The sequence below is a fragment of the Schistocerca gregaria genome, chromosome 2 (genome assembly GCF_023897955.1).
Source record: "Schistocerca gregaria isolate iqSchGreg1 chromosome 2, iqSchGreg1.2, whole genome shotgun sequence".
In the NCBI taxonomy this organism is placed as follows: Eukaryota; Metazoa; Arthropoda; class Insecta; order Orthoptera; family Acrididae; genus Schistocerca; species Schistocerca gregaria.
In genome coordinates, this window is record NC_064921.1 from 702,108,885 (window position 1) to 702,130,238 (window position 21,354).

The 21,354-nt window shown below is 42.9% G+C and overlaps 1 protein-coding gene across 1 annotated transcript in view; it reads left to right on the plus strand.

Annotated features, from left to right (window-relative positions):
• Positions 1-20,322, plus strand: part of LOC126335940 (cuticle protein-like) — a 48,023-nt gene extending 27,701 nt beyond the window's left edge. The window contains exons 4-5 of the mRNA XM_049999417.1: positions 18,470-18,572; positions 19,636-20,322. Of these exons, the coding sequence (XP_049855374.1) occupies positions 18,470-18,572; positions 19,636-20,232 (700 nt within the window). The 3' untranslated portion in view covers positions 20,233-20,322. The remainder of the gene's footprint in view (positions 1-18,469; positions 18,573-19,635) is intronic.
• The last annotated feature ends 1,032 nt before the right edge of the window (positions 20,323-21,354 follow it).

A 21,354-nucleotide genomic window follows, 5' to 3' on the forward strand; every position in this document is an offset into this window, starting at 1 on the left:
TTAACATCACTTCAATTCCTAAGGTATATATTAGTTAATATAAGTGTTGCCAGTTTAGTGTATTTTCTACTAAAGCTGATAGTTTCCAGGCTACATTTAGATATTGCTGCTACTAGGTTATATAGTGGTTTAGTAGAATTCAGTTTCAGTTAGTGAAAATGCGATCTCTCAACCACTAAGCTATTTACATGTTTCGAAATATGTTATTTCTGCTTTATTTAATTTCAGGATTACTTAACTTTTACTGAAAAGACAACAATATGCATAAGAATGTGACATCAAACGAACCATCACACTTGGTAGACTACATGCAGGGATTCCCTGTAGAATGAACAGTATTTAGTAGCACGTGCTTATAGTTCATCTCACGAGAGAAGGCGGCTTGTGCAGATGCAGGGAGTGCAGTAGCCGGTTTCAAACAATGGATGCTCACTTGCTTCATTGTAGCTTCGAATAATCACTGAGCGTTTGTTGGCTCACACAGGGTGCGTCATGTCAGATTCACAGAAAAAGTTAATCGACTGCCGTCTTTCGTGGTGTCCACTATACAATCGTGATTCTCTGCGGATGATATTATTTCACGACTTCATACGTGTATTACTATGCCGGAACTACAATATATGCCAAAGTCTCGGGAGTCTTGGCTTCAAGAACCACAAAAATCAAACGGCTCTGAGCACTATGGGACTTAACTTCTGAGGTCATCAGTCCCCTAGAACTTAGAACTACTTAAACCTAACTAACCTAAGGACATCACACACATTCATGCCCGAGGCAGGATTCGAACCCTCGATCGTAGCGGTCTCGCGGTTCCAGACCGTAGCGCCTACAACCGCTTGGCCACCCTGGCCGACTCAAGAAGCACATCTAAAAGATTGGCTTCAAGTTATTGAAAGTACTACGGGTCAGGTAGCGAAGTGCAAATTTTGCGGTACAGTTGTAAGGAGTCACTATGGAGATTTGAAGTCTCATGGGATGTCAAAGCAGCATCTACAAAATAAAAAGGTAAGCAACCTTTTTTCCAAATTGATTAGTTATGCATTGATCAGTTTTACATCTTTGACCACTCTTTGACTAAGTAAATTGTTTCAGGTTGTAACTATGTAGCCTGAAATTGCTTTTAAGTCAGAGCCCATTGGGAATTTTAAAAAAAGGAAGAAACGAGACTTCCATTACTCACAACGATGGGTAGTAATATACGTGTAGTCGACCATTTGGGAGAGGTAATTAATCACAGTCATGAAAAAGACATCGAAAAGGTTTAGCTGCACCGAACTAAGTGCACCTCAGTTACAAAAAACCATGTTAGCACCGCATTTCACTGACGTTCTAAAACAAGATTGGAAAAATCAGCCATTTACCTTATTAATTGGCAAATCTACTGATATTGCTGTGCATAAATACTTGGGACTGATTGTAGTTTATTACAGTAAATTACATCAAAAAATCTATCTACATACCTTGACCTTGCTGAACTGCACGAGTATAATGCTGAAGCTATTGTCTCTGCTATATAGCAGATACTTCAACGATTCGATTTACGACTTGATAATTTAGTGGTCATTGGTACAGATAATTCCTCTATCATGGTTGGAGTAAATAACGAAGTATTTACGAAACTGAAAGAAGAGCTACCACACCTTATCTCAGTACGTTACTTGTGCCATTCCTTGCAAATGGCGGTTTCAGTTGCTGGAAAAGAATTTTTAACGATAAATTTGGAGTTTTTAATTAAAGAGACATATAATTGACTTAGTTGCTCCTCTTCTAGACAACCTTTATAGAAGGAGGTATACAGAACTATCAACGATGGGCAAAAACCGTTAAAAATACACTCCTGGAAATTGAAATAAGACAACCGTGAATTCATTGTCCCAGGAAGGGGAAACTTTATTGACACATTCCTGGGGTCAGATACATCACATGATCACACTGACAGAACCACAGGCTCATAGACACAGGCAACAGAGCATGCACAATGTCGGCACTAGTACAGTGTATATCCACCTTTCGCAGCAATGCAGGGTGCTATTCTCCCATGGAGACGATCGTAGAGATGCTGGATGTAGTCCTGTGGAACGGCTTGCCATGCCATTTCCACCTGGCGCCTCAGTTGGACCAGCGTTCGTGCTGGACGTGCAGACCGCGTGAGACGACGCTTCATCCAGTCCCAAACATGCTCAATGGGGGACAGATCCGGAGATCTTGCTGGCCAGGGTACTTGACTTACACCTTCTAGAGCACGTTGGGTGGCACGGGATACATGCGGACGTGCATTGTCCTGTTGGAACAGCAAGTTCCCTTGCCGGTCTAGGAATGGTAGAACGATGGGTTCGATGACGGTTTGGATGTACCGTGCACTATTCAGTGTCCCCTCGACGATCACCAGAGGTGTACGGCCGGTGTAGGAGATCGCTCCCCACACCATGATGCCGGGTGTTGGCCCTGTGTGCCTCGGTCGTATGCAGTCCTGATTGTGGCGCTCACCTGCACGGCGTCAAACACGCATACGACCATCATAGGCACCAAGGCAGAAGCGACTCTCATCGCTGAAGACGACACGTCTCCATTCGTCCCTCCATTCACGCCTGTCGCGACACCACTGGAGGCGGGCTGCACGATGTTGGGGCGTGAGCGGAAGACGGCCTAACGGTGTGCGGGACCGTAGCCCAGCTTCATGGAGACGGTTGCGAATGGTCCTCGCCGATACCCCAGGAGCAAGTGTCCCTAATTTGCTGGGAAGTAGCGGTGCGGTCCCCTACGGCACTGCGTAGGATCCTACGGTCTTGGCGTGCATCCGTGGGTCGCTGCGGTCCGGTCCCAGGTCGACGGGCACGTGCACCTTCCGCCGATCACTGGCGACATCATCGATGTACTGTGGAGACCTCACGCCCCACGTGTTGAGCAACTCGGCGGTACGTCCACCCGGCCTCCCGCATGCCCACTATACGCCCTCGCTCAAAGTCCGTCAACTGCACATACGGTTCACGTCCACGCTGTCGCGGCATGCTACCAGTGTTAAAGACTGCGATGGAGCTCCGTATGCCACGGCAAACTGGCTGACACTGACGGCGGCGGTGCACAAATGCTGCGCAGCTAGCGCCATTCGACGGCCAACACCGCGGTTCCTGGTGTGTCCGCTGTGCCGTGCGTGTGATCATTGCTTGTACAGCCCTCTCGCAGTGTCCGGAGCAAGTATGGTGGGTCTGACACACCGGTGTCAATGTGTTCTTTTTTCCATTTCCAGGAGTGTAGTTCAAGCGTGCCAGACAAGGTGGTTGTCAATAGAATAAGCTGTATCAAGAATATACATGCAACGGTCAGAGCGAAAAACACATTTTTCCGTAGCTGAATTGAGCGAAAAGTGTCACATGACAGAGTTATTGCACGCTATGCATGCGAACGACATTAATTACACATATATTTCATTTTTATATCCAATATTAGGTGAAATAAACAGAGTTAATAAAATGTTAGAGTCGAAAGATACAGATCATACTAAACACTTTGATGAGTTGACCAACTTGTCAGCGAAGTTACGTTACCTGCAAAAAAGGGTGATATTTTTATTTAAAATATTCGTGATTTCTTCTATCGAAGATGTTATTTGGAATTCCGCTTTGAAAAGCAGTTGCTTGAAATGATATAAAATGGTTTACCAATGGAAGACGAAGAAATATTGCGTGATCGGTGCATAACATTTATAGTAAGTCTGATTGAAGAAATAAATACAAATTACTAGAAAATTTGACATTGATGAAAAAAATTTCCGGAAGAAGTGCTGAACAAGTACTTAATCACAACGAAGAAAATACAATTGAAATAATGGCTCAGTTCAAAAATGATTCATATGAAGACGACGAATTCATTTAAATAATTACCTGTTGTTATAGAACTTTTTGTATGTTCCTGACCTTGACTTGCTGATTTATTTATTGTATGTTCATTTAATATTTTATTACTTAATAATAAAGGAAACTAATTAATAATATATTTATTGTTTTCTTTCATAATAATTACAAAACTTTTTAGTGGAAATTTAGCGATTATGAGAGTAGTGTCATTTTTGTTAGTGGTTTTCTGGTAGTTTTTGCACGTGAAAATAGTGGGGAGCTCACTTTAATTTTTGGAAACACTGACTGGTAGATCTTTGGCACCTTCTTTGATACCTATTACAATTTTCTTGGACGCATACATAACGAGAATTATGCGGATTAGCTACCAAACATTCTTAATGTACTATATATAACGGCAGTATTTGTTCCCGAAAGAACAGTTACCGTTGATGACCATGCAGCTTTGCTAGAATGAAATGATAGTTAAATCGACACCCTAGCTTTAAACAGGCGTTGATATACTTCATTGAGGACATGTTGAAAATGTGTGCCCCACCGGGACTCGTACCCGTGATCTCCTTCTTACATGGCAGGCGCTCTATCTATCTGAGCCACCGACGGCACAGAGGAGAATGCGCCTGTAGGAACTTATCCCTTGCACGCTCCCTGTGAGACCCACATTCCCAACATGTCCACACCACTACATTTGTAGTGCGCCTAACACATGTTTGCCCATCATACTCATTACTAGTGGCAGATTAAACTACCAAGTCCCGTACGAGTTCTGGCATAGCAAGTGCGTTTGTACAAGAAGGTCAACGGCTGGAAAGCCACATTTGTACTATATATGACGGTAGTATTTGTTCCTGAAAGAACAATTACCGTCGATGATATAGTTAAAATGTCTCGTCCGACCAGGCAACATGTTCCAGTCATCAACAGTCCAATGTCGGTGTTGACGGGCCCAGGAGAGGCGTAAATCTTGGTGTCGTGGAGTCATCAAGGAAACACGAGTGAGCGTTCGGCTCCGGAAGCCCATCTCGATGTTTCGTTAATGGTTCGCACGCTGACACTTGTTGAGGCCCTAGCATAGAAATATGCACGAATTTGCGGAAGGATTGCACTTCTGTGAGGTTAAACGATTCTCTTCAATCATCGTTGGTCCTGTTCTTGCAGGGTCTTTTTCCGATGTTGGAGATTTGATGTTTTACCGGGTTCCTGATATTCACGGTACGCTCGTGAAACGGTCGTACGGGAAAATCCCCACTTCATCGCTACCTCGGAAATGCTGTGTTCCATCGGTCGTGCGCCGACTATAACACCACGTTCAAAATCACTTAAATCTTGATAACCTGACACTGTAGCAGTAGTAAACTGCGCCAGACACTTGTTGTCTTTTATAGGCGTTGCCGGCTGCAGCGCAATCTGCTGCCTGTTTACATATCTCTATATTTGAACACGCATGCTTCACCAGCTTCAGTTTAGGTCAGTTAATAATCAGTGCCATAATCTGTCAGCTATAAATATTAAGAATTACTTGCTTGAAGTCAGAAAATTTGCTGCGTTGTCCCTTCAAATTAGCGGAAAAGCCACCTCCATATATTCCCTCGTCCTAGAAATAATTGTGGTGACATCTCTTAGCTGCCTGGGTCTGTAAATGGTACACCAAAGATTTCTATTTAACCAAGCAAACGAATACAATGTGAGTCTGGAGGGAAGCTATATGATTTGAGGGTTGATAGTTTTCATGATCCTGAACGAAAACGTTATACGGATATACGCCTATTCCGAATCGTATACGAATAGAACACGTTTAATATACACTGTTTTTTATTTTCTGTGTTAGTCAAACATTTTCGTTGTTTAAAACATGCCACAGTTGTACAGAGGATGTTCAGACGAACAGTTTGGTCTTTCAAGTCGGGAGACTACCTCAAATCGGCCTACAAAAACTCTCTAAGATATAGCGCATGCGCATCGCACAAGATTTTCAATATTCTCGCGCTCTCTTCGTGCTATTAGCCTTAGAGAAAAATAATGAATGGGACCTGTTTAGTAGGGAATTTAATGTAGTTTAATTTTGTACTGCGACACCTGGAGGGTGCACTTTTTGAGTTATTAAAGAAAAACGTACCAAAGTGATAATAAATGTCTTCTACCTTGGAAACCACTCGTAATACGCCTCCCACCTCCCCCCTACCTCTGGCTGGATGCATGCACTGGTTCCGATGGGAAAGATGTCACAAAGCTGCTGTATGCTTTCCTGAAGCAATGTAGCCTATAATTGTTGTAAATGGTCCTTGATAACCAGGATAATGGCACTGGGACGGAGTTGCGTTGACGTCGGTGCTGGCCCACCACTTATTCTATCGGAGACACAGACCTAGGAATCTTGCTAGCCAAGGGGGTAGCTCAACATCACACAGACAATTCATAGAAACACGTGCTATGTGTGGACGAGCATTGTTATGTTGAAAAATAGCACCACGATACTGTTAAAAAAGATGTAACACATGAGAACGCAGAGTGTCCGTGACCTACCGCTGTGCCGTCAGTGTTCCCTCAGTCACTTCCAGCCGTGTCCTGATATTATACCCGATGACCCCTCAATCATAACACCAGGAGTAGCGCCACTGTGACTTTGCGAAACATTGGAAGGCTTGCGACCTCTCTCTAGGTCGCCATCATGTTCGCCGACGACGGGCATCCGGAATAGTTCAGGGCTGCTTGATCCCGGTGTCGTCAGTCACCATCAGCCCTTGCTTCTCAATCACGGCGCCACTGCAGACGCTGGCATTGGCGTTGTGGTGTTCACAGCAGCCAGCGCATGAGTCTCACTGCTGCTAGTCTCCGACAGATGTGGATGACACAGAATATTGCTTGTTTTCGCATGGCTGGCACAGATGTGAAAGGATTACGATGTGCTCGGTGCACAATAATACGCGATCGTCATATGTGGTCGTCAGGCGTGGTCGACTTGAATCTTGACGATGAGTGTGCCTATCCTCGCGCTCCCATCTGGCCATATGCTGTCACAACCATATGCTTCACATGTGTGGATATTGCTCGATTAGACCTTCCGGCAAAGTGGAGACTCGCAATGAGGCCTCTTTCAAACGGTGCCAGGGGCTGATAACGTTTTCCCGTACGAACACGTGTCGTCTCAGTGTCATTTACCATGATCACTCAACGTCTGACGCTGCTCGCCCCAATTATACAGGGTGACTCACATATTTTTGCCACCTAGAATAACTCCGAAAGTATGATAGTAGCTGAGAGGTTTGTGGGACAAATGTTGCATGGGGCAGTGGAGGCCACTACATGACGTTGGTTTTTTGTTGCTAGCTCGGTTCGCGTCAGAGACATGGAGGTCAACTTTGTTGGTACTTATTTTCTGATAGCGGCTATCGAGAAAAATCCAATGATGTGTAACAATAAGGTCTTTGAAAGTCAGCGAAGATCACAACGGTGGCATGAAAGTCCATTTACAGAAGTGGTTCGAAGTGATGACCAATGGAATCAATGCAGTGCTGCAGTCATCTTATCATGGATTAACTGGTATTCCTTAATCACATCGGCACTTACCGAAGCACATGCTCTGACAATTCTCTCTCGTATATCGCGCAAATAATAAATATTCGCCGAATACGGCTTATCCATCTAACTTGTCATTGGCATGTAAACACCATTCGACGGTTTCGCACTACAACACTAATAGGAACGGTAAGACTAGTATCGTCGAATCAAGCGAATGTGAATGATGTATTCCTTCGAAGAAGAAGTCGATACTCTTCTAATTTACGGAGAATGCCAACGAAATTCAGTGATAGCTAGAGATTTATACTCTTAAAGATATTCTCAACGTACTCACCCCACAGGTCGCACATTTAAATATGTGTATGATAAACTGAGAACAACTGGGTCTTTAACGCTTCGGAAACATATCCGGAAAAGGAAAACTACTTAGGAGGAAATGGTACTCTTGCCATTGTGGTTCGAGACCCTGTGTTAGTTCTTGCCAAATCGCAAGAGAATCTGCCATGAGCCAGAGTAGTGTTGTTCGTGTTCTGCATCGCCATAAATATCATCGTTAGCACCAAAAATTAACTGGTAAGGATTGTATGTTTCGCATTGAATTCTGCACCGGCCGCGGTTGCCGAGCGGTTCTAGGCGCTTCAGTCCAGGTCCGCGTGACTGCTAAGGTCGCAGGTTCGAATCCTGCCTCGGGCATGGATGTGTGCGATGTCCTTAGGTTAGTTAGGTTTAAGTAATTATTTTCAGCCATAATGGCTAATGTTTGTATACCGTGACTGTGTGGGAAAATTATTTATTTCTAGTTTCTGCTAGCAGTCACTTTTTATTTTATGTTTAATCTAACATAACGCAACGCGTTTCGAACATATTTTGTTCACTTTCAAGCGTTTGTACATACATATATACATAGAGAAATGTTACTTAGAATAAACAATTTCACATTAGATTAATCCAGAACACTTTGTTTTTTACTGTAGCTGCTGGTGTGGCATTTGGGGGGAAGTAGGGGGGCAGTGTATATATATAGAGATCGAAGTCAGTGATGTCTTCTGCTGGTTTTCTTCTCTGTTGTTGGTTATGTATCTCACAGCCTGTATCGGATGCAGATAGATTTGCATCAGTTATGTGTTACGAAAATAGTGTGAAAGGTTTTTATATGGCAGTTGATCACTTACAGTTACATCCTCTTGCTGCTTCACTTGTATCACTGGTGTAATGGCGGAGCTGTTGATAGACATCACACTATTGCACATTATTTTGTCACTGAATGTCACTGCACATCGAAGCAATTTGTGCATATATCTTGTATAACAGATGGAATAATTTTGTCATGACTGGCTCTCCCAAGGATGTCGGTAATTCTGCGGGAATTTCCTCTCTACTATAGGGGTCTTGTTTCCATGTAGGGCTTTTGGAGTTCTGTCAAATTCTTCTGGTTGCGTCATATTTCCCTTTTTTTCTTCACCTACATTCTCTTCCCTTTCTGTTGCATTGTCTTCGAGTTCGTTTCCCTTTTATAGCCCTCATATGTATTCCTTCCATCTTTTAAAGTTCCTTTCTTTTCTTAGTATAGTGTTGCCATCTTAATGTTTTAAGAGTTGCTTTTCTTTTCCTCAAAGGTCTCCTGAATTTTCATACAGCCACAATCTACCTTTTCTCCGGTCATGCGTGCTTCTACGTACTTTCATTTCTCGTCCAATTATTCCTGCTTTCCATTTTACATTTTCTTTTAATCTCACAATTTAGAAGTCTGTACTCCTTGCTTCATTTGTTGCACTTTTATATTTTGTCCTTTCTTCAACCTTCTTTAAACAGTGGGATGGGGGGGGGGGGGGCAGTAACTAGTTCCATGAAATGATATTCCAAGACAACGATTTTAGAATGAAGTATGTATTCATAAAGACAGAGCAAAACATCGAATGATCTTCGCGCATAATATCAGTCTGAACAATACTACGCTTAACAAAGTGAACCACGATTTTAAAAGGGTACGATGTTTTTAAAGTGGTTTTTCTCTTAGCCTTGAGCAAATGATCAAAGTTAACTAGCTGACAATAATCATTCCGATCTTCTTCTCTTAAAAAAAAATCAAAATTTACACTCACCTTTCAGTATATACATGAAATTCATCCTTGATGTCACTTACAATAAATCTTTTTTCATCCAACAGATACAATCACGAGTCAACACAGTACTACTGGGTACGTCCATCAGCTACCACATACCCACCAAGAATGTATCAGACTGTTGTAACCGCAGAAAAGCCAAGTCTAAATGCAGTTGTTCTCAGACGATACACCAGAAATCATACGGGGAGATAGAGTTAACAGGGGACGCCAGGCGTGTCAGAGGGGTCACAAAAGATAACGACGCAGCCAGATAGCCGAGGCGGCGGTCCAAGCGGCCAGGCAGCTGCGCGTGATAAGCAAGGAAGCAGACTCAGCTATTAAGATAAACAGAGCGCTCTGGGCAGGTCCCTTAATAAACAATAACTTGCAGTATCAACACTCTTGGCTAGAGGGAGAAGTCTGGGAGCGGAGAGAGAAAGAAAGAGGGCCCTAGGTGGGGACCGCACTACGTCATGAGGAGCCAATGAAGGGCTCAGGACGCAGTGCGTGACCATATAGGGAGAGGCCCCTCTACCCCTCCACCCAGCTTCTGAAGAAAAGTACTGAAGTTAATACTAAAACAATCCCTAATAAGGAAAAGTTGCACTCGACGCTACGTCATGCCACGCGCTGGCGGGGTCGAAGGGGAAGAGCTAACAAAACTCGGAGGCACGCCGCTCCGGGGATCTATCTCTCTCTCTCGGGTTTAGGCAGCGACGGTAGTCAGCGTGAGTAGCAGCCGACTTGGGCTGAGGGCGGGCTGCAGGCAGACAGTTGGAGATAGTCGCCGATGAACGTTTAGGCAGCGACCGCGGGACTCTGACGTAGGGTGCTAGTGTGGGCAGCAAAGTGCTGGAAAGTTCTATCAGGCAGCCAGAACGGTGGAAGTCAGTCACCGTCTCTGTAATGGGCTTGGCTATTCTGTAGGTACAATCACTACGCAGTTAGGGTGATCTGTATTCTTTATGAATAAATTAGAACTTTTATAACGTCCATACGAGTTTACTTCTACCAACATCCTAGCCTTGTACCTTCACACCAGGGAATTTAACATGTTAGCCAGATCAAAAGTCTCCCTCTCAATTAGGTCAACCGGCTAATTCCCGTTTACGAACCGTGTCGCTCAATCCCTCGCAAAACCCACGCTTGGGACGCGACAAGACTGCACAGAAGCAAAGACTGTGCCACAACCAGAACAAAGATCGTTTAAGAGTATTATAACTTGCTATGTCTCTCTCTCTCTCTCTCTCTCTCTCTCTCTCTCTCTCTCTCTCTCACTCTCTCTGACATGCACATCGATAACTTACAGAAATCAAAATGATATGACCACCTTACAATAGGATTGCTCAATTCAGGGGCTATCTCAGACTTAATTTTATAGGTAATCTGTTTTTATAATTCTAGCAGGAAGTACACGCTAATAAGCCAAATTATTATGACCAATGCCTATCGTGATGTTGGACTACGCCTGGTGACGTTGCGGGGCCGTATATCAGCGGAGCAGACACGGACCGGGAATCGTCCTAGCGAAGATATTGGCTGCAAATGGGTAAAACCATTGAGATAGACGATTTTGACAAAGGTCAAATTATTATTACGCAGAGCCTTTGAACGAGTGTCCCGAAAACGGCAAAGCTGGTCGAATGTTCACGTGATACTGCCGCAAGTATCTAAGGAAAGAGGTTGGGGGACAGTGAAATTACCGCTAGGCGCTAAATGATTGGACGTCCACGACCCTTCACAGAACTTGGGGTTTGGAGGCTTGTCTGCTCTGTAAAGTAGAATAGATGATGATCTGTAGCATCTCTGCCGAAAGAGCATAATTCTGGTGCACACACAAGTGTTTCTGAGCACATCGACGATGTTGAACATGGAGCTCCGCAAGAAATCACGTCTTCGCACGTTGCCCCAACGACATTGACAGTTCGACTGCAGTAGGCATTGGACCATTGGGATTCGTAAGTTATTGGAAACGTGTCGACTCTTTGGATGAATCATGTTGCTTGCCACACCAGGTCATTGGTCGTCTCCACAATCGCCGTCATCGTTCTGAACGGCGCCTCTAAACGTGCAGCGCGCCACGGACGCAGGCTGGTGGGAGCAGTATTATGCTATAGGAGACAGTCTCCTGCACTTGCATGGAACCCTTGGTAATAATGGAAGGCACGCTGACAGCTGCGAACCAACTGCATTCCTTCAAGCTTGATGCAATGTATACAACACATGTTATGACTGTGACATGTCCTTATCGTAGCAGATAACATGCAGCTTAGTACTCGTAAGGTTATAGTCACTATCTATGTCTGCAGACCTCTATGACAGCTTTCGTTCTACCAATAAACAGTGTGTGGTATGAATCTGTTCTTAGCGTTAACACCGATTGTAGTTTTGATATGAATGAGTACAATCCCTAACACAGTTTTTATAGATTTCGACGTAATTTATGTTATAATGCGATAACAGGTAACTCTATTCAAATGTGAACCATTAACGTCTTTCTGATATGTAATGGATCACATCATTGTGTTATGATAAACTTTTATTATCTATGTATTATTTGTGGTTTTATCACGTGACATAACGATTTAATGTTTCTCTTAACATGATGTTGCGAATACTTTTATCTGAGTACGTTACATTCCATTACGTGTATATTGTTGTTACCATTTACGCCAGTTAACAAAGTCGTGAAATTTTAGCCTGTAATATTACTTATATGACACTATTTGTTGTACGGAACATGACGATGGTCAGACGACTGAAAATGGTGTATAAATAAAGTGCTTTAGCAACTGTTTGACGCAGTAATATGACATTTTTCAAGTTATTTGTTATCTTAATATAAGTCTGAGCTACAATGGAACGCATCAACCCTTTCGTGAGGTGCATTTATAGGTGGATGATATATTAAAATAAGGGAGAGCTACACTCATTTCTTTTACATACTCACTTCTTATTTGCACTGTTAGATTAAAATGCTAGCTGTTATTATACACTATTAGTACCTATTGTACCATGTGTTTTCAGTACGTAGCAGTTCGACAAAAATAAAATTGTTAATGTATTTTTAATATACAGTATTCACCATTGACTTCCTCCTTCAATATTCTGTTAATTATCTCACCAGTTCTTTACGTAATTCGACCTCCATCATCAGTGTTCACTCTCTACTTCGAGCATTAATTCGTGTCCCAATCGCGTCCGGCCCTATTGTAACACCGAAAATGCAGATAAAATACTTTCTGCACCATCCAAAAATTTTCGCCGTTTATTATCCGTTGATAACTTGTACTGTACTTATGATTCTGAAGTCTAAAACTTTATTACAGACCCTATATTTAATTCGTAATCGATATAATAGTGTATTTAATTTTTGTTGTATATAATTGATTGTAATTACAATGAAAATATTGTAAATTGCTGGGTAATAGCCAAGGGAACTTTATTTAAATGTATCGATAGTAACGACAAATGGCAGTAGCTGTGCCGTTGTTTATGTTTGCGTATGGAGAGTCTCTGTCGCTTGCGAGCAGAGAGGAGGCAGAACAGCTTGAGTCATGAAAAGAGTGCGTAAGTGATTGTTGGCCGCTTCCGTCGACGTGGTGTGGAGCTATGCTCGCGCCAATGTAGAAGCGCCTGATTCGTTAACCCGCGGGTACTGAGTGCACTTTAGGCTTGAGCAGGCGGAGGAAACTGCAATTTCAGCTATTGCCTGTCGCATAATATCCATGGCTCTGGAGACGACTCGGGGTTCTCATCGAACAGCTGCAGCAACAACGCCAGCTCAGCATTGCCGTCGGCTACAGCCTTCTTCGTCCACACAGCTACAACGTCGTAAGGCTGTTAAGAGAAAACTTATGAACCTACCTAGGCACTACCCAGCAACATTTTCTTCACAAAATATGGCTAAGCTGAATAATAATCTGCAATAGTTAAAACTTGTAGGGCACCTGTGTTGTCATTGTCCTCAGACATTATTGCCAAGCAGGGTCCCTACCTTTCCATGCAATTACCGAGTGTGGAAGAATATGAAAATTAATTAACTATTTGCTGCCAGTTTTGTGTGTTTGCTAATGACCAGTTTCAGTCTAAATTTTCTGCCTCAGTAACTGTTCAATACTGAACTACATAACAGAGCTTACTTAAAGTAACGTATAATTTCACTGGCAATACTAATAACTAAAGGTACAGCAGAAATTAAGAGTGCACAATTTCATTTATTCTGTATGTAGCTAAGCGAGTGACTTCTGCTGGCTTGGTATTGTTATTTTAAAAGCTAAACCAATCGCTCATTTGCTTAAAGTGAATTCAGTTCAATCTTTCAATAATCAAAAGTAACTTGCTTGCCGTTTTTAATTTCGTATTAGGCCTATGTTGCACTGAGGCTACTGAAAGTCATTTTTTTACATAATAGAGTTTAAGTTAAGTCAGTCATTCATTTAACCAGTAATTTCATTTAACGCTACTTTCAAAATTTAGTATTTCATAATAAGTAACTGTAAACACAGTGCTTTCTGATTCATTTAATTTTTCGTGAACTGTTGTGCTGAGGAAAAGCGTGACATCCTTCTGTTGCCCCGCCAGTGATTATTTGCTTAAATTTCTTTGGCATTATCTTTCTCAAGATTCAGGTAATTCATTGCCCTAGTGGGCTGGCGACCGTTTTCTTATCCTGTTTTGAGCTAATTATTGTTTTCTTTGTGTTATCAGTGATATTTGTAGTAAATATTACGTAGTACCCTTTTTCCCCCCTGTGCGGTTCGTGAGTGATTTCACTATCTTCCACCCATTTGAAAATTATCATCAGTAATTAGCTTAAATTTAAATTACATTCTTCATTCAGAAGAGTCTGTACTACACCTTCGTCCAACTAAATAACGTTATTTTCCTTCGGTAACGATAGACTTACTCACTGTAAAATTTCATTAGGCATATGCGATCACGGTCAGTTATATCGCAATCCAGTACGCCAATTAGGAAGGGGAAGGTTACACTATATCTGTCTCCAAGTATCTCTGCTTTGCGTCACTCTCCAGGGATGTATCTTCTCGGCTAACGCCATCGCGTGGCATAGCTACGTCATCTGTGGTATTTTACACTTGTCACTTTCTTATAATTAAACTGCTATATAATCTGAGATGTGAGTCTGGGTTAATTTGTATGCTATTTTGCACATACAACGTTTAACTACTTATCACCGAATGAAATGTAAGGTGACATCGAAGGTTTACTTGCAGTGACACCTTGCACACTATCAGATAAGAATGCAGCCCTGCGGGCTTAGGGCATGTAATATCACTGACTATATCCTTATTACGACCGTAATGGAAATGAAATGAGGGCTTTCAGTCAGGGTAATTCATGATAGATGGACCAAGGAAATTCTTTGCTGGATTTAGGGACAGGTTGATAGATTGGAGCGTCGACCTAATTGAAGGTTGGTGGTTGAGGCTCGGAAATATCAACAGCAACAATATAGATGGAAATCACAATGCATGGTGAGGTCCGTGTGTGTCAAATTGTGGTGGTAAAGATATAATTCCGGCCATAGGTGTCTGAGTAGAGACTGCACCTAAAGGAGCTGACATGACTTATGTGAACCTCCAAACTTGCAGAACTGGGATGTGCCTCTTAGACCCTTAGTTCGTGGTATCGACTCACCAAAGAATACGGCATCACTGCAATCACCACATCAGAAATCTAACACATTTGTGCATATGGTAAAACCAACAAAACCAGATTCAAATGTCATTTTCCAGAGCTGAGATATCTTCCACTGTTCACGAGAGTTCCTCTCCAAGTACACTGACGCTTAGAACGTCACGTCTTAAGATTGTTACATCTGCTCTTAGCAGTGACATGATTTCTGCCCAATTTGAACCTTCGTGAGGTGGTGTGTATTATTTGCGGTTGTGATGGAGGAATTTGCAAAGGTCACGCTAAGGAGACCATCATGTCCATCGAAGCACTTTTACAGAGACGTCGATGATACGTTCGTGGCGTGGCAGTTCTGGACGAGTTCCTCGATCAATTTAATCGAGGTCCGTAAAAACATTAAACTGACATAGGAATTTGAGGGCATCAGTTGTCTTCCGTTGCTGGTTGTCGTTTCACCGAGGAAAACTGAAGATACACTCGTATATGCATTATACAAGAAACACGAAATACGTTTGGCCATTTACATACCTGTGTTTTCACTCTAACCTTTGATCTATAGTTAAGCTGAATGAATATAAGTGTATTCACGAATTCATTTCTGTATTAGACAAAGTTGTCAGTTACAAATGATTTCAGTTTGTTTTAAAAATGCTTTGTCCATTAGCACGTTTAATTCTCACAGTAGGTGATCAAATACTTTTATGGCTATACACCTCACTTCTTTCTGCACAGGAGCAAGGGAGACTGGTTTGTATCTAATGCTATATTTGGGACTACTGTTATTATTTTAAAATTGTGGCTATTTGTTCACAACAAGTAACACATTAATTGTGAGGTCCTTCCTGGTGTATCTAGTTTTTAGAACAGTTTCCTACATAGCGTTCTCGGACATCATCTTCACAGAATGCTTCTGTACAGTGTGTGCCTCTATGGGGAATTGCCTGAGAATATTATTCTATGTGACATCAGTGAATGGAAATATGCAAAGTAATTCAACATTCTCATGCTTTTACTATCAAAATCAGTAAATACATTTGGAACAAATATTGATGAACTCAATCATTTAAGAAGATCTGCACTACGTCAATTTCATTTCCAATTGTGATAAATATGTACACCCAGGAGTTCTGAACAAATTGTTCGCTTCACTGTTATTGATCATGACTTATATGCGAGGGCCTACGAGACTGACTGAACAGTTTTTTTCTGGTAGGTAATACGCCATTCACGGAGAACCAATCAATATTGTTCTAAATAATTCATTTATTGCTTTCTGTGTTATTGCATTTTATTACGCTTCAGTATTATTCTCACATCATCAGAAAATAATACTCTTTCTGCTATACAAGACTGCAGTCGTGGACTGTGCGGCTGGTCCCGGTGGAGGTTCGAGTCCTCCCTCGGGCATGGGTGTGTGTGTTTGTCCTTAGGATAATTTAGGTTAAGTAGTGTGTAAGCTCAGGGACTGATGACCTTAGCAGTTAAGTCCCATAAGATTTCACACACATTTGAACATTTTTTGCTCTACAAGTAAAAGGGAAAGTCATTTTATATATAGCATGAACGGGAGGAGATCCAACACTCAGCCGTGCAGAACACCAGTGGCAGTCACGGCAAACTGTGCTGGACTGTGTGATTCACAGTATGTGAGGGCTTCTGTGTGACGCGTCAGCGTAACACTCCACAATGGCGTTCTGTATAGCCACTCATATGGTAAGCAGCAAACACGTCTGATGCTAGCTTTTAAGGTATGTTTTGTATTCGTTTCACCGTATCACCTCTCCCAGTCTCCTCGGGGACGTTTTAATGTAGATGTAGTCGCTGTGCCTCATGTGATTTCATAGGCTCGAAGATCCCATAAGTTAGAAGAATGACTGTGTGCATGTGTGCGTGTGTGTGCGTGCGTGCGTGCGTGTGTGTGTGTGTGTGTGTGTGTGTGTGTGTGTGTGTGTGTGTGTGTGAGTGAGTGAGAGAGAGAGGGAGAGAAAAAAGAGAGAGAGAGAGAGAGAGAGAGAGAGAGAGAGAGAGAGAGAGAGAGAGAGAGAGAGACAGTAGGACGATATGGCGAGCTTTTGCACGATATTGAAAACTATTTTCAGCAATTATTCTTATTGTTGTCAATAACTGACATGTATGCAAACTGGAGAAAACCAAATAAATCAATTAAGGAATGAAAACAAGGCCAAATTTTAATGCGTACTTTTTAGAATATAGCAGCAAAAAAAAATCTCCACAAAATTCGAATGACAAAGGCATTAGCAAATTTGGAAATGGTAGAAGACTCAGAAGAAGAATAGGGAAACTTTAAAAATGCTTTGACAAACATAGCTAATGATGTTCTTGGGGAGGAATGGACATCTAGAAATCTTTGGGGACTGAGGCTTTGGTCTCAAGAAATGTGAACGGCATTTGAAGAAAAAAACAAGCTTTCAATACCACGAATGAAAACTATGATGAATATAAATAGAAGAGAAATAATGCGGAAGATAGACACGGAAAGTACATCCTGAATCATGGGAACATTTTATTAGCAATGTAAACATGATTTACACGGCGGACAAAAAATCGCTTACAAAATGATAGAAACACTCAGTAGAAAAGAAAAGGATCATACAGATGTCAGTAATATAGGAGAAAAGGAATGGATATATCATTATAAATATTGAGGGATGATGACAGCGTAACCCAGACCTTACCTGAACTACATGTCACAAAAAGCCTGGACGATATTACTGTGAGAAAACTGCCAGGAGAAATGAGGTTTCTAAGAAAGAAGGGAGGATGTACAAGAGAAGATCGTAAAAGAAAATATGATATATTTAGGAATATATAAACTAAACAAAAAATAAAGCATATGGGAGAAAATTGAAGAAACATACAGACTGTATGGGTGCAGAAAGACTCCCGGTAAAGGCTCTCATTTATAAATGTCCTGGAAGAAGAAATTTAGGAGGGACATACAAGAGATGGAGTACTGTAATAGGCGATTCGCTTAGTACAGAAAGCGAAGAAAAAGAAGAAGAAATTTTGTGTCCTGTTCCTCACTTCCTCGTACCGTACATTAAATTTCTGATGCCGTAATGCCATGCAGCAGAATCTCAACAAGTACTTTTTTAAATTAAAACTGACTGCTACGCTTAATCTTAAGTTTTACAGTGTTTTCTAGATGCCTTGAATACAAAGGAAAACAGTTGCTGTATTGTTTAAGCCTTTGCGTTCTATCCATCAGTCATATTCGCAGCCAACGTTTTGCAATGTGGAAAGCTTACGCGCGACAAGTGAGACAGGGGTCAGGTTCTTGATCGGTGAATGGCAAAAATTTCTGCGCCACAGGGGGGACCAGGCTGTGCCGGCCGCGGCCTATATAAGCTGTCGCCGGCGGCACAGCGGGCACACAGTAATCGAACACAGCAGCGGCAGCAACATGGTGTGCAAGGTGAGACAACCGGTAGAGCACCAGTTCGCTCTCGTGTTTACCTGAGGCCCGGCGCGAGGATGGGGAATGCTTCACCCGGTCCTCGCGCGTCCGTCTAGGAAAGATCATGTAGTTTCACTGTGGTATTCTTAGCAGTAATGTATCTCTACATGTAGTAGCTCGATGACAGTACCAGATACACGTACTGTAGAGGCGGGGGAAGTTATTGAATTACAATAGCAGGAAAGAAGTTCTCTACATCGTATATTTGAGTTCTCTGCTAAATCCAGCCCTTTTATCGAGAGGTGTTTGTCTGACTCGATGATGAGGTATGAAAGACAGGGAGAAGCTGTGAGCCATGTAGATACAGTTTTGCCTCATATTTTCAATACCATAAATTTGGTTATTCAATATTCATTGTAATCTATAACATGTTGTACATAAAGAGGCATTCTCATAATCTACTTCCCCTTCATTCACATACCGAATGTAATATTCCACTAAAGTGGTGCATTATCAGAGTTTGTGAGATTAATGTATATAAATAGTACCTGTCGAATCAAGAATTGTTGTTAAGTTTTGCTTTTCGAGTAAAACCTAAAAAACATGTATGCATTGAGGTACAATAGCAGCTTTGACATAGTCATGGGGGACAGTTTTGTGTCTTTGCTCTGGTCGATCTGGACCTCTTCAGCTGGTAAAATGCCCTCACATTTATTTTGCTTCATTTACTGGGTATAACCCACTTAGATGTTTTGCGTATTTCCCTGCTCTATTAGTAAGCTCGGTAGCTGCACGGCAAAGTCTGTGCAGAGGTGGAAGCCAAATTGCTAATCATAATCATGAATTGTTACATTACAAGTAGAATACAGATTTATAATCAATGTAAAAGTTGTAAGATAAAACGAATGCCACAATTTTCATCAAAGAAGACAGTTCACCAACTGCGCTAACTCTCAATGACACTCATACAGAGGATGTTACAGAAATGTGTAAAAATTATACAGTCATGCCGTTAGCAGACAACACTTTCGAAGCTGTAGTGTCTGTAACCATGATAAAACAGTCTTTTATTTCTCGCCAGTTGATCATCCTGTCCGTGGCGGTGGCCGTGGCAAGCGCCGGCTACCTGGGCGCCCCCGCCGTCTACGCCCCCGGCGCACCTCTGGCTGCCCGCGCCTACGCCGCCCCCGCCTACGCTGCCCCCATCGCTCGTTACGCCGCCCCCGTCGCTAGGGCCTACGCCGCTCCCGTAGCCAGGGCCTACGCCCCAGCTGTCGCCGCCGCCCCCGCCGCCGTCGCTGCCGAGTACGACCCCCACCCCGAGTACAGCTTCTCGTACAACGTGCAGGACGCCCTCACCGGTGACTCCAAGGCCCAGCACGAGACCCGCAGCGGAGACGTCGTCCAGGGCAGCTACAGCCTGGCCGAACCCGACGGCTCCATCCGCACCGTCGACTACACCGCCGACCCCGTCAACGGCTTCAACGCCGTCGTGCACAAGGAGGCCGGCGCCCACCCCGCCGCCGCCGCCCCCGTGGCCGTCGCCCACGCCCCCGTGGCCGTCGCCGCCCCCGCCAGGGCTTACGCCGCTCCCATTGCCAGGGCTGCCTACGCCGCCCCCCTCGCTAGGGCTGCCTACGCCCCCGCCCTGGCCTATGGTGGTGCCTACCACGGTTAAGGACTGACATGGACCAACCAACCTCTCACTCCCATTTTGTACAAATACCTGTACTCATTAATGCACATCAATATATAAGTTTATAATCAATTTTTTCCATTATTTTGTCTGTACTACCCCCATTCCCAGCACAGAAACAGTCTGAACATGAGCCATAGAATCAGACTTCAATATTTGAACAAAGGCTCAGTACTAGTTGTGGGTGGAAAGTAATGAAACTGATTTTTTATCTACCAAAACAGTTACTTTTTTCGAACATCACTATTGTCTCCTTCAAGGTACTTTCCTTTGGCAGTGGAGTCGTTGCTCCTAGTCTTGCTAGCAGTGCTGCAAAGCTTCAGCTGGTAGATCCTTTAACAAATCGATCACATTCCTCTGAATGGTCTCCAGAGTCCCAAAACGATGTCCTTTAAAAGACTGTGAAATCTCGGGAAAAGAAAAAAAAACTCACAAGGAGTCAGATCATGAGAATAGGGGGACTTTGGAACAATGGGAGGTTAAATATTCCGTGACAGAAGTGGCCATGTGACGTGGGGAATTGCCATGTTGCAGCATCCACTTGTCTGCAATGCCCGGTCTTACTCGATTCATCCTTTTCCTGATCCTGTCAAGGACATCTTTATAAATCACTAGGTTGACAATTTCTCTTGGAGGAACACATTCCGTATGCACAATACCCCTACTATCAAAAGCAAATTAGAATTGTTTTGCCCTTTGATTTGCTCACTCGGTATCTTTTCGGTCGAGGACGTGCCTCACTGTGCCGCGACTTACTTTGCTGCTTTGTCTGAGGATCGTACTCAGAATTCCAGGATTCACCACTTGTGATCATACTACGGAACCATTCGTGATCACTGGAAGTCCTCTCAAGAAGATCAACTCATATGTTTCTTCGGCTATCCTTCTGCTCAATTGTGAGGTTTTTGGCACCATTTTGACAGAAACCTCTTGTATGTGGAAAACTTCGGTCAAAATTTGATGTACGGTGGAAGTGTTTAACAGATCACTTATCGTCCTTATTGTTAAGTGTCGGTCTGATGTCACAAAGCACACACACGTTCGATGTTTCTGTCGGTTCCTGAAGTTGAAGGTCTCTTTGAGTGGGGTTCATCTTTAATGTGT